Below are 13,932 nucleotides of genomic sequence, written 5' to 3'. Positions count from 1 at the left end.
GCAGCCCTCCTACCATGCGTTTAGGAGTTCAGCTGAAGTCCTGTAACAAACATTCAACCTCACAATTAGTGCAAGTTAGCTCCACAGTGACGTTAGTAGTTAGACTGTTGACTTCCCTGTCTTTTTCAGCATTTGAAGATGCATTCCTAAAACTGAAGCAGCTGGAGGCAGAGTGCGGCAGCCCTGTGCCCACTGAGTGTCCCAACATAAACATCAACGTGCAGGTAGGTGGGTGCTGTGCCTCGTGGCACAGTGTTGCTCCGTTCTGTTCAGATAATGCTGTGCAGCACAGTGTGTCTGCAAGATTTTTAAGAATAGGCATGAGTAATATGTGGGAATAGGAAAGCAGATAGAAATATTTATGTGTAAACCTGTGCATGATAGGAAGTGAGGTGCATACGATGGGGCAGAGGTGAACCTGCAGATATGTGCACTGCAGCCTGCTGAGATTTTCTAATATTTGCTGGAGCAAAAAGTTCAAACACTTGCAACAGTTCCTCTGTTGCCTTTATCTGTAGGTTGCCAGCTGTACAGCCTTGTATCATTCACTCTTTCGTTCTGAGGAGGTGAGCTTTTCCCTTAGCGTTTTCCAGTCGCATTCCATAACCCTCCCAGAAGTTTGTTTGGACATTCTGCTCCAAGAGCTGTTCTGGTGGTCAGTTCCTCCTGTCAGTAACTGGTTCTCACCAGCTCCCTGGGCTTGGTGGGAGCAGAGGTTTCCACGCGTGTTTACACAGAGGGGAGCGGTGGAGTTTGATTTATTTAGTACTTTGCTCCTTTGGAGCAAGTCGGGCTGCATTTCTGCAGGCAGCTGAGCTGAAATAACAGCTTCAGTTCCCTGACCAGGGAGAAGGCTCTCTTTTCCCTTGCTCCTCATTGCTTTTCCTTCTTTGATTTCCCTCATTCCTTTGTCACCTACAATAGCTGTTGGATGTTGCAGTGAAGCAATGTATTCTACAAAGTGACAAAAATCAAAACTTTTTAAAAAGTTTTAAAAGTTTTAAAAACATTTTCAGTTTTAAACTTTTTTACTAGTAGTTTCGTGTGGGTGTGTGAAGTAAACAGGCTCATGAGGGGATCAGAGAGCCATAGTGAAAATAAGCAGTGTTACTAGAAGGGATGGAGAGGACGGGATCCTTATGGCAGCAGAGAGCTTTGCACCAGGAGTTCGCTGGTTACTGGACAGCTGCACTCATGCAGGATGTTCTTTGCAGTCACGCCTGGGCATGCAGCTACACTTTAGAATATAGAGTGCAGAGGTGCTTAAAATCAACAGATTCTAGTCTGAACATTTTTGAATTTAGATTTAATTTAGTTTTCCCTTCGGGTTTAGCAGTGAACAAAGCATATGTTTTAAAGAGGGGAAAAAAAAAACAACCTGCTTCCCTATGTTAAGGCTGTAAGTGCTTTACTGCGTTTTGTACAGACTAAAATAATCTACAGCATTCGACCTGTTGGCACTGCCCTGTGTTGTGGGGAGGCTCAAGATTGCGACCTGTTGGCACTGCCCTTTGTGCCATTTAATGAAATCGGTCAGATTTTGTTGTGGAGAGGCTGCTGTGTGTGTGTGCTGCTGCTCTGTGTGCTTGGTGCTGCAGGCTGCTGTGCTCTGTCCCCTTTAAGGGCTGTTGTAGGGATACTTTGTGTACCTTTCTGCTGGGTGACTGCATTACAAAGATTACCGAGTCTTTAAGAAGATTAGCCTGTAGCCTATAGGTCTTGTTATGCCAAAACGCTGCCTCTGCATAAACTAAAGCAAAGAATACAGCTTAGTGCAGAACACTTTTGCCTGTTGCGCTCTGTGTTAATTCAAACAGAGAACAAAAACCGTCTAGTTGGTTAAATGGAGAGAACAGAGCAAAATTGTATTAGAGCTTCTTAAATCATGACTGTAATATAGTAAGGAAGATAAGGTTCCTGTGGCAAGCTGATCTTATAGATGTCAATATAGGACAATCGCTGCTCTCCAGCTGTATGAGGAGCTGAGGGGGTGGGTTATCACAGTCACAGATGTGGGGGGGATATATGGCCCTGATGAGAATGCAGAAACATGGGCTTAGCTGAGAAATAGGTGTCTGGATCAACAGTGTGCAGGTGGAGTCTTTCTTTGGGAAATGAAGCCTTAGCAGCTTTCTAGAAGTATGTGTGAATTTCACTGTGAAAACTGAAAAGACTGTACCCTAAGTGCTTTTCCTCAGGTGGAAAAGATGAAATGGAACTTATCAGTTTGTGATGCAGCTTGCCAGGAGGTGCCTTGAGAATGTTTGTTTAACGAGGTAGACAGATTAGAGACTGTATGCTTCAGGCTGCAAAGGCAAGGAGGTGACAGTAGAACCGAATGAGAACCCCCAGCTGTGTTTGGAGATGAAGGCTGAATGGTTTGGAACTGTGTCCAGAAAAGAGTGACTAAGACTTAAGCATAACTACTAAAAAGCAACCAAGGATGCAGCTAACTTTCCCTAGCTGCTTTTTGTCTTGCCTTCTTACATTGCTGCTTAGCTCTCTGTATTTTGGCTGAAGGATAAAGAACACACATGGTTCACCCAGTGTATGGTAACAATACACAGTTGTAGTAAGCTACAGTACTGACAAACTCCAGCCTTACTGTTTTATATGGACAACTAAATGGTAAGGTTTACATCTTGAGGCCCTCTTACCACTTGCCAAATGCTTTCCCCTTTAGCTACAAGTGCTTTCCGTAGAAAACAGCAAAACAGAAATGGTTAAGAAAAATCTCAGCATCTTCGGTGCTGATGGAAACATTTCCTTGGTGTTACAGAACTTGTATTTGATAACATTAAAGTATTTCTGAATAATGCTCAGCCTTTCAGAGTTGGGCATTTAATTGCTAGCAGGCTGGTGTGACTTAGAGCTAGTTGTGCAGATGGAGGAGAGGGAGAGGAAGTTAGACCACTAATATTTAGTGACTAAATGGTGTTTAAAGCACTGCTCTGCTGATGTTCTCAGTTAAAATAATCAAGTCCACTGTTCTGCTGCTACTGGAGGAAATGCGTTAGGTGTTCTGCTCTGAGGCTGTTGCATGCAGCATCCAGTGCAGGGAGGTGAAGTGTAAGGTTTTAAGGTTTCTCACAGCTTGGTTCCTCAACCGTACAGAAAATAATTCCCTTTTAATTGCTCCAGGTTTGTGCCAATTCCAGTAGTTTCTGTATAATAAGACTTGTGTTCAATAAACCGATGGTCTTTGTGAATTAGGTGAATGTGCAGTGTTTAATATTTGCTAGCTGAAGTGGTTTTTTAATGCAGCTCATGCAAGTCAGAGTGCAGCAGGGTTGTTGCTGCTCCATTGGGGTTGCAGGAGCGAGGCACTACGTGGCATATGGGGGAAGGCTGGGCTCTGTCTCCCCCTGCTGAGTCCTACCCTGAGAAGAGAGGTCACCAGGTTTAGTTTCCACTCAGTTAATTAACTTCTGTCACTAATCAAATAGCAATTAGTAGGTGCAATATTTAATGAATTACCATTTTATAATTAAGAAATGTAATTCACAGAGTGAAATATACTGTGTTGAAAAGGTATTTTTAATTGTCTTCGTCAAGTATCTGGCTGCCAGTTTCTTCTCATTAGTGATGGGAGTGGGAGCTAACACATTAAACTTCGTAATTTATGAGCAGTTTTAGAGCAAAAATCTTCCCATGTTAGTTTTGAGAGTGAATTATTAATTTGCTGTTACGTTGTTCAGTATTATATGATACTTGCTGTATTAATCTCATATCAGTAAGCTCAGCTACGTACGTAGAACCCACTGCTGTTCAGTTCTTTCATGCTACTTTCAGCACAGCTCTTTGCTTCTCTACATTTAAGCTTTGTGCTTTTTTCTGTATTCTATTTTTTTTTTTTTAAATATACTTCTGCTGCTGTGATTTTAGAACTGAGTTCCAAAGCAAAGATTTTGCTTTCTCTTTTCAGTATAACCACTACTTTTCTTCTCACTCAGAGCTTTGTTGCTCTTTGGAGATGTTATTTAATTTCAGCCCAGAGTTTTTGTGTGGGAACTGCTTCTGATGAGTATTTTTCATGCCTAGGATGAAGTGGTGAAGCTCACAGATAAATGTCTTAACAATGCAATGGAGAGCCCGATAGCAGCAGCAACATGGCTTCCAGCTGACATGAAAAGCAATATCCTGAAGGCCCAGGTGGAAGCAGGGCACAAGGTAAATACTCAGCTGATGAGAGCTACAGTGTTCTCAGATGGCTTTTTAGAACTGGTTGTGAGGAGCCCCCACGTTCAGGAGGTGTCCGTTTTCCCTGTTTGACTCTGCAATTGTGTGGTGTTGGAGAAGGGGCTTTGCAAATAGGGGTGCTTCAGGAGCTGAGATCTGAAGAGTGGCAGAATAAGGAAGCCTGCCAGCCTTACACTGTCACAGGGGTGCAGTTTGCCCAGGGAGGAATTGTCACCCCTTTTGGTGCTGGAGAAAGCCCTGAACAATCTAATGACCTCTGCACTTGGCCATGATTCGAGTGGCAATTGAATCAGGTAACCCCCAGAGGATCCCTTCTAACCAAATATTTGTTCCATAGTTCTGCCACTAAGGCCATGCTTTTGGAACGTTCCTCTAAATTCTGTAGCAAATAGTGGTATTTTATTTGGTTACATTAGCAAGTTATCTGCACTGAAATTTTCACAGGGAGTTTGGTGGTTGAGGGCCCTGAGCAGTAAATGAGCAGCACAGATTCATGCTGGGAGGGAGGTGCTCAGCTTTTCTGTGAGTCTCTGAACTGATACAGAATGGAAATAGGAATCAAACATGCTTGTTTTGTTTTGTTTCTTTTGTCTTAGGCTGTAAGAGAAGACAGCCTGACAGGTAACAAGAATTCCAACATTCAGGATGCTGCTTCCAGGTACTGTTTTGATTTGGAAGAAAAGCACAATGTATTTTCCCAAGTGCAGCACTGAGAACCTGTATGTGTGGAGTCTCAGTGCTCAGTGTCAGTGATTGTTGCATTTTACCATGTAGTAGTGTTGTTTAACATGGTAAGCATGGTGTGTTTTTAGAATGAAAAACACTAAAAACTGTGTTTACAAAGTTTTGATACATTAACGTAATTCAGGTACTCTTACTGTATTCTCCCATACTGGCAGCTGGTTTTCTAGAATTACTGAATCTTATATGAGCTTTAGTTCTAGCTGAGTTCCAGGCGCTGGAAAAGGTACAGCTACTTGTTTTAACTGTGTAATTTTTTGAAGGAGATGAGCATGTGTCAAATTTCAAAGGGCGTGTGGTCATATATGGAACAAAAAGAGTAGCTAGCAATTTGAAAAACATGCTGTAACAGGTAGTCTGTGAAGAGCTTTCAGTGTTTGTTTTTGTTTTGTTGTCACTGTACAGGAACATCCTCCCATCAGGGAAAACCCAGAGCAGTTCCTCAGCAAGCAGTCCAGTATTTCAAAACAACCTGAAAACAACCCCTGCCTCAAACACATTCATTCCGTAAGTGATTCAGTAGAAAAGTGTTTCTGGGATAAGAGAGCCACACTAAGATTGCCATGAAACCAACTTGAAAAGATGAGGAGCAGTTGCTGAGCAGTTAGGCTGTGTCTAACTAAACAGGTTTACAGATGCTTCTTTAATTAGCATTGCAACAGTAAATGAGTGTAGGCCATGCCTCGGGGTGAGTATCTTATCAAGTAGTAAGAGATCTCTCTCATCTTTGGAACTGACTGAAATATTTGACATCCTGCTGCCCCTGGCCCTACCTGGGGAGATAAGAGGCTTGCAGGGAAGACTTCAGTTCTGCGTACGTGAGTTAGAAATAAGTGTTGAAAATGCTGCTGATAGCATTGGGTCTTTTTGAACACTGGCTACATCCACTGATGAGAATGTTTTCTCCTTGCAGTAATGCATTAAATGAGGATAATGCTGCCTCTAACCATGAAGAGTTGCTGATTCCAGCTAATCTTGCTCCAGCTGAGGAGGCTGCTGTTTCAAAGGTATCACTACCACCTGTCAGCCTGGAAGGTTTCTGTGTCACACTCTGAGCTACTGATGCCTTCAGGCAACCACAGCAGACCTTACTGCATGCCTGTCATAACACAGTGAATGCCAGTCACTGCTGAATGCCAGACTGCTTTCTGGAGCAGAGGCCTGCTGTATGCATTGCTCTTGAAGTACATTTCTGACTCTTCTGTGTCAGGTTCTGTGCCTGACGCTTATTTTTCTAACTGGTTGGGCATTGGGGCTCTGGGGAAGATGGGTGCAAGGATGAAATTCTGACACATGCAATTTCCACGAAATAATGACAGAGGAAAAAGTTTGAATAGTCATGTTTGATTGTTGTATTTTGGTTGCCTTAAGGTTAAGGTAGTTTTTTTATTGGACTCTGTGAAATGCACAAAGCAGTCTTTGTGATGCACTCAGGGGTCAGTTTTCCTTTGTCCCTCTCCAAAACAAAACATGAATCCAACATTGTACTTGGCTGTTGTTTCAGCAGGCTGAGGGGTTAAGCTGGATGACTAAAGCAACACGCCCTTTGTCTGTCCTCCCTCTAAACCAGTATTATATAGTTCATTCCACTGAATAATTATCACCCTCATCTTCTGAGTTCAGATGCTCAGCTTGCAGGCCTTGCTGACCTTCTTGTCAAATGGTGCAATACCTCAGCTTTGCACTGGAGAACAGGGCAGTTCTGCAACTTAGTGGCAATGATGTTCTTTCCAGTTTGCTGCTGGGAAACACTGAAATGAAAAGGCTGTTGAAAAAGATGATAGAAAAAGATTTGAGGAAACTGTCCTAATGAATGGCAGCGTTCTTTATGGACACCGGTCTGTAACGTGGGAAGCCACTGTAGTGTTCAGCAAATCTATTTGCTATTGGGAATTGAATTCAAAACTGATTTATTCCATAGAGCGCTCCAGATGACCAGGACGTTTTCCTATCATCATTGACAGAGAATCTAATTGACTTTACAGAAGCAACACCTCGGGTAAATGTATTTCAAAACCAAACTTCTTCCTTCCCAAGTACAATGGCTTTTACTCACAAACTCTGTTCTGGTTTCGGCGTCCGTCCATCATGCTGGATCTGCTGCAGTAGAGTGAACTGGTGATACGTCTGGGGCACCTTTAAACTACTCACAGAAGAGTACTCTCACTTAACATCATCTGCAAAGCAGAAAATAGCAGTGGGTTTGGGTTTGGGTGCCTTTTGGAAGGGAAAGCTATGCTGAAACTGTTGCCAGTGAGTTTCTGTGAGTGAGCATGTATGGCTGTGTGGCTGTGAGTTACCTGCTTGTGAGAAGTCGCTTCACCTGCAGCTGTTCACTAACATGGTTCAAAGGCTTCTTATATTGTGAGGCAGGTTCTGAGTAGCGACTGACAAATACCTGGTGTTGTTTTAGGTGTGCAGTATTATGTCAAATCTGTTCGTTTCTTCCAGCTGTTTCTAATGAGCTTTTCTTTGCTTTCTGTAGGTGTCTTCCCAGCCCACAATAACACCGAGGTGGTTAGTGCCAGTGAGTTGCTGAACCATTACTTAGCAGTTTGAGATGGAGCGTGTAAAATGCAACTTCAGGGGAAAAAAAAGGGGGAAGGGGGGGAAAAGAGAGCTTTGGTCATGATTAACAAACAAGAACATGAGTAACATATAATAATTTATATTCATTTGAAAGTCTATACAACAGTGCATCAGACCAAAACTAAAGCAAACCAATTCAAGCTGAGTTAAACTGTAAATGTGTTAAAATATATATTTAAAGCTCCATTTTTGCTGTGTTACATTGCATTGGGTAAATGCTGCGAAGTTGAAGAACTTGCGTTTAGTTCAAACTTGACGGATCTTAATTCCCTGTGGTAAATAACCACGTTGAATAGTTAGTGTGTCTTCTGCTAGCAGGTTTCTGTTTCAGTTTCCTTTTTCTTTCTCCCCAATTCAGACTGGACTGATGTCCAATGGGCCTTTGGGAAATGATGTTGCCTTATCTCTGAAAGCAGTGAAAGGCAGCGCAGAGGCTCTGTTGTCATCAGCTGGATTGCCACCGTGCCAGCAGACAGCTGAAGTCCTTGCAAGGTAAATTCTCAGCACACATTCCAGAAGTACGTGTGTAGGATGGAGGGGAAGTGTGCACTCTTCCTCCTTCCACTTCAGTAGTTACAGTGGTCATTTGGATACACTGCCTGATTTTGCTTTGTTTTCTAAACTGTAGCTCTGTCTCACTTCTCAGCACTTGAAATTTTATGTCAGTAGAGCTGCTGATGTGTAGTACGGGTATTTTAGATAAGGGTAAGAGAACTTTTAAATTCAAGTTGCTAGAGGAACAAAGAATACAATCAGCTGAAAATGGATGTAAAGCTGTTGTCATTCTAACCACTGTGAAGTGGATTCATTCTTTTGAATTATCAGTTTGCTTTGGTTCCTTTATCTGGCTCCCTATCTTTTTAGTACTGGACTAAGATTACAGGACAGATGCATTTTCTGAAAAATCTCTTCCTAGTACTTGCGATTCTTTTTTTCCTGGTGATTCTTTTTTTTCTTCCAAACTGTAAGGAAGTCAGAGATTAGTAGCAATGTTTTCTCTTGCTATTCCATTCTGCTGTACTGGTGAGGCACAATTAGCTGCAATGACCAGTTCTTTTTTTGAACCTCTTAAGAAAGGGAAAGCATTGGTGGGCAGAAAGTGGACGGCAGTGATGTGTTATTGGAAGTCATTCTGTGTGCCCTTCTGCAGGTTGGCCGTTGGAAAGGGTGGTTCTTTGGACTTGTTAGATTGAGGCAGCAGTTATTGCTGCTCTTTGGAATAATGCTTAGTTCTTAGTTCTGCTCCCATCAGTACCTTTCACTTTATAAATCATGGCAGATCTGTTTGTAGAAGTGCATTCACAAGGCCCCACTTTTTCCCCTTTTAGCCCAGTCGCTGAGGATGCTGCAGTAAGGACGAAATGTTTACTCACCACTGAACTGTAGAAGATGGAGCTTCTGTACTTCCCACCCAGTAAAAACTCAAACTCAAATCTTCTGACATCTACAAGGAATCCTTCTGAAAGACTTGCTTGGGATGAAGCTCTTACTGAATGGGAGTGAAACAGCAGCTGGTTTGCTAGAATCCAGGAAGAGACTTTCACATTTATTGCAATCTAACTGGAATTACAGTCTGAGCCGAAATGTAAAACCGCATGGAAGTTTGATCTTCTCCCTCAAGAGAAGTGAAGTATCACACTGGAGCTAATTCTGAACATGAGGAACAAAATGTAGTTGTGTTCCACTCACACTTGGTTTAGTCTCATGCCTCTCAAATGTTACGGGCAAGTGATCACTGTGATGTTAGCTTTGCAGTATTTGAACACGTCCCTGTCCTTTGTAGAGTAATATTGGGAAGATTAGGAGAACTTCTAGGGCCACCTTGTGGGCACACTGTGTATGGTGGCTCACAGTGGCAATGACTGTTTCATGTGGCCAAGATCATTTTCTTCTGTGTGATTAGTCACTCTGAGTTTCCTTTGTTTTACTGCCACACATGCTCCTTTTGGCCTTAAAGCCCTTGGTAATCTTTGCACCTCTTCTTACAGGACAAACTATTGTGACAAACTACTTTGACTGGATTTGAGCTGCTCATTGCAACCAGGAAAGTTAACCTGCCAAACCTCTTATAGCATTAGCAGATTGCAGCAGAGGTCCCACATTTTGACACTGGTTATTTCATTTCCTCTGTAACTCAAATACAGATGTGTACTTAGGCTATAGGTGTATTTTTTTGTTCTCAGCATTGAAGTAGCGAAGTTGTGAGTACAGCTTACTTCAGGAGCTGCTTTTTGGTTAGTTCTGTTGTCGTTCAGGGCTAGGAAGGACAAGATTTTCATTTTGTCTATTCACATTGTTGCTAGGTGTTGGTTTGAGGTCCTGTGCTTTGGAGAATACTTAACACACAGCATAAGGCATGAGGGTACAACTGGGTCAGTTCTTAATACCACCTTGAATCCTGTTCCAATAGCGTGTGGAACAAAATACAGAGTAAGGTGAAAATGGGGAAAAGAGATGAAACATTCCCAAAAGCACTTCACCTGCTTCTAGGAGAAAGGTAGGAGCACTTGCAAGAGCGTGCTCTGCAGTGCTGGTAAAGACTTTTTGGTGCTCAGGTAAAGTACAGGATACAGCACATACAATTTGAAGAGTGTCCTGGGCTTCAGGATCCCTGTGTAGAGGTGAGAACATGGACCCTGGGAATATATCCCTGAAAATACCAGTGCAGAGTCAGAGGAAGAAGTGTAGAAGCCCAGTGATGAATTCCACATCTCCAAACAGGGAAGCACAGTTGAAGCTACTGGGATCCTTCTCAGGAAGAGGTTTGTACGTATGAGTGGGCTTGGAGGATGTTTTCTGCACAGTGCTGCTCTTTATTTATATCCATGGGGTTCTTAGGAACAATTTTAAATGTGGAAGTGAGTTAGAAACCTGTATGCACAACTTTCTTTGTGCGTGCCTGCTGCGTGAGCGTAACTCCGTGTGGACAAAGAGTTGGACCAAAGCGCTGTGGGTTGTGCAAGGTAAGCTGCTGTCCTGTTAGGCTGCTGCTTTCAGGTTAGGGTATGTCTTGGGTGTTCTTATGGCTGTTCTCATTATTTTTTATAAGATGCTGACTGAGAGTTTTAAGGAAGAAACTGCTTGGCATTACACAGCCCACTGCCACTCCTCAAAACCTCAGAGGCCTTAACAGAAAAACATAGGGACCATTGGGAGCAATTATGACTGACTATGCTACAGAGAGTGATCTGCAGCCTTTGCCTATGTAACCTACAGTTGAAATGGACGGCAGGAGCTTCAGGCACACTTCCCCATTCACAGCACTGCCAGCCAAAGGGGAGCTGCTCTTTGGGCCTAAGTGGTGCACTTCTGCTGGCCAGCATTTACCTCCCATCATTGCTTCCAGCAGAGTATTGGCTTTTTTATATTTTAAAACTGAGCTTTATTACATATTAAAACATGAAAGATACCCGATTCAAATATCAAATGTCTTAGTGTGGATTAACAGAGTTGCCAGAAAAGTTCCTGCAGCAAAAAAGGGAAGCTATGGCTGCGACAGTCTGCTTCCTGCACAAAGCCAGGACTGTGTGGGGAAACTTGGCACTCACTATCGATCTGTTTGCTCAGCAGCTGAGCTGGCATTCACCAACTACATGTGTTGGTTTTGTAAATAGACAGAATGCAGAAGCATTTTCTTTAAGGCATGTTTGATATTTGACTCTTCCCATTGGGTTCAGGAGCTCTGTGAACTGTTAGCTTGAGTTTCTCCCAGAAGTAAAATAACAGAAGTTTACACTTTTAAAGTACTGAGTGCTAAATTATTAGATCCCTTCTGGGAAATCACATACAGCAAAAAAAAAAAAAAAAAAAAAAAACTACCCTAAAAACAAGTAAGGAACACATGGTGAATGTGGTCTCCTAAAATCTAAATGGTTCCAAGTCCCAATTGTTACACTGCCAGTGTGGCTGGGCTGTTGGTGATGGAGGGAATGTTGCATTTAAACTCCCACATGGGAGAATTTCGTAGAGGCAAGGTTTTCCTCCACTTCCAGTAGCCAAATACTTGAAATTTTGCTTAAAAATTCAAAATTTTCAGCTTCTGTGTTAGAGATCTGCAATTTCCAGTAGAGTTGAGGCTGCAAACCTAGCTCTTCCCAGCAGGGTCCTGGAGCTGAAGGAAATGCACAGTCCATTTAACTCATCGTAGCTTATTTAGCTATTCCATTTGTTTGTATGGGGAGCCTGAAGAGACTGAGACACCACAGTTATGCGATCTGAACAGGCACATAATCCAGTGTCCGAAGGTCCTGTAGCTTTGCATCACTGGTTTGCTTTAAAACTACAGGCCTCGTGTTGTGCTGTGACTGGCTATCAAGTAACGTAGCATTATTTATCACTTGTGCTTTATCAAATGTAAGTAGACACGTGGTTCTTGCAGTTAATGCTGTAGAGTATCAATGAGTCTCAGTATGCTACTGAGAAGGAGGAGTTTTCCTAACATGGCTGTTCTATTGGTTGATTGGCTGGAAGGTTCAGTCACCCTCTAAAAGGTTTGGTTTATTTGTATGTGTTCAAAGAAATTGATAAATGAAACTTCAGTGTTAATCTGATGTTGGGATGCTGGCAGATCTGCTGACCACTTAAAAGCTTTGAGAGCTGAAAGGAATGAAGAAATACAGCTACATGCTGTGTTGCAGTCATTTGGAAAAGGCCAGATCCCTTAAAAAATTATATATACGTATATATATATATAATTTTTCAGGTTGGAATGCACTCCAATTTAAACTGCAGTTCCATGCAGAGCTTGTCAGAGACAGCCAGCTGTACCAGAGGTATGTTTTGGACAACTCTTTGGTCACAACCTGGCTGCACCAAATGAGGTCTCAGGTGAAAGGTTCGGTTCCATTTGGGTCTTCCCACATGCTGTTGTCAGCCCATGCACCCAATTCTTGCTTTTGTTTCTCAAAGCAAAGCCATACTGTTCAGATCTGCCACAAACTGCACTGGATGTATTTTCCACGTTGTGAATGTGTTGTAGGACAACCTGAATCTCCCACAGGTGAAGCGCAGAGTGTTTGTTAGTTAGAAAGCGGCGGTGAAATTACGTAGCTATTAGATGCATTAATGTCACAGCTAGACAATCGTAGCTTTTATACCAAAAAAGTAGAACTCCATGCTAATGGCCTTCCAGCGATGCAGGTGTAATATCCACGTCCAAGAGTCAGCACTACAGAAGGAACAGGCTGTGCCCATCTGCTGGGACGAGGGGTGGGCATTGCTCCCTGTGCTGTGTCACAGCAGGGAGCCACGGGGCTTCTCCTGCTAAGTGCACCTCTCTTGTATTGTTGGGCTTGAGCACTTTGCTTCCTAAACACACACACGCTCCTTCCTATAACTGGAGAAACCTATTTTTGAAGTACGTAAGAGTATTTTTTTAGCTAGATTTTTTTTGTTAAAGCCACACTAACTACTGTATTTTTACCTTTTTATATGTGAAGCTCGGCGGTAGCTCTCAGTGTGTAATTTATTTGGATTTTTTTATAAAACAAAGTGCACCCTCTTGCTTCTGTTTCACAGTAGTGACGTATGAGCGGCTTTGGGCACTGCACTGCCATCTTTATGGAAACTGTACACGGGAACGAGGAACTGTGGTTTGTAGTCCGCAACCCGATCTCAAAATGTTTATGCTGTAGTTGTGTCTGAAATACACCACGTCCGTGCAAATGTCTTGTGGAGTCATTCTTCAGCACTTCTGGGCTCTATGGTGGCAGGCAGGAGGGGGGCTGAGACCTGGGACAGGAGTGGGTCACTGGGGCTGGCAGTGCTGCTCCCTGAGCTCAGAGCCCCAGGTATGTGGCCAACAAACGCTTTGCCACTGATTGAAGTGTAAGATAACATCTACACTTGCAGATGGTAAAGAGTTAAGTGGTGGTTTTCAAATGAGATGAGATTTTCCAAGGAGACAGGAGGGTGTGTTGAAAATGAGCCCAGGGTGTGGTGCCCAGGAGGAGGGTTGGAAGGGCCACGTGTAGTTCCACAAAGTGCAGTGAGAAGCGGTGCCACCTGGCTTTTATTTTCAGTGTTCAGGGGATGGTGTTATGCTTCCAAGTACAGCGGTGCTACTCATGGGTTAAAGGAAACTTTATTTCTACTTAAGGCAGCAGAGGACATCCAAGCCATCTGATCATCTTCTCAATGACGTATCACAAGGAAGTAATTTCACTCAGGGTGGTGACACTGGAACAGGTTGCCCAGGAATGTTGTGGATGCCCCATCCCTGGAGGCATTCAAGGCCAGGCTGGATGTGGCTCTTGGCAGCATGGTCTGGTGATTGGTGACCCTGCACATAGCAGGGGGATTGAATTAGATGATCATTGTGGTCCTTTTCAACCCAGGCCATTCCATGATTCTGTGAAGTGAAATAGTTCCAACTTAATAGCTAAGCTCCTAGAAAGTCATTTC

General features: G+C 43.0%; 1 protein-coding gene across 3 annotated transcripts in view; it reads left to right on the top strand.

Moving 5' to 3' along the window:
- Positions 1 to 13,194, top strand: part of EPB41L5 (erythrocyte membrane protein band 4.1 like 5) — a 47,598-nt gene extending 34,404 nt beyond the window's left edge. For 2 of the 3 annotated variants that reach the window (XM_052676408.1, XM_052676409.1), the window contains exons 18-26: positions 130 to 224; positions 4,042 to 4,170; positions 4,797 to 4,858; positions 5,347 to 5,448; positions 5,855 to 5,948; positions 6,863 to 6,940; positions 7,427 to 7,468; positions 7,889 to 8,022; positions 8,859 to 13,194. In XM_052676408.1, the coding sequence (XP_052532368.1) occupies positions 130 to 224; positions 4,042 to 4,170; positions 4,797 to 4,858; positions 5,347 to 5,448; positions 5,855 to 5,948; positions 6,863 to 6,940; positions 7,427 to 7,468; positions 7,889 to 8,022; positions 8,859 to 8,916 (794 nt within the window). In that variant the 3' untranslated portion in view covers positions 8,917 to 13,194. The remainder of the gene's footprint in view (positions 1 to 129; positions 225 to 4,041; positions 4,171 to 4,796; positions 4,859 to 5,346; positions 5,449 to 5,854; positions 5,949 to 6,862; positions 6,941 to 7,426; positions 7,469 to 7,888; positions 8,023 to 8,858) is intronic. The other variant, XM_052676410.1, reaches the window with a different exon arrangement.
- The last annotated feature ends 738 nt before the right edge of the window (positions 13,195 to 13,932 follow it).

Source organism: Tympanuchus pallidicinctus, unplaced genomic scaffold, assembly GCF_026119805.1.
Source record: "Tympanuchus pallidicinctus isolate F22 unplaced genomic scaffold, pur_lepc_1.0 scaffold15, whole genome shotgun sequence".
In the NCBI taxonomy this organism is placed as follows: Eukaryota; Metazoa; Chordata; class Aves; order Galliformes; family Phasianidae; genus Tympanuchus; species Tympanuchus pallidicinctus.
The sequence above is the reverse complement of the archived record's forward strand: the minus strand, read 5'-3'. Positions and strand labels throughout refer to the sequence as shown.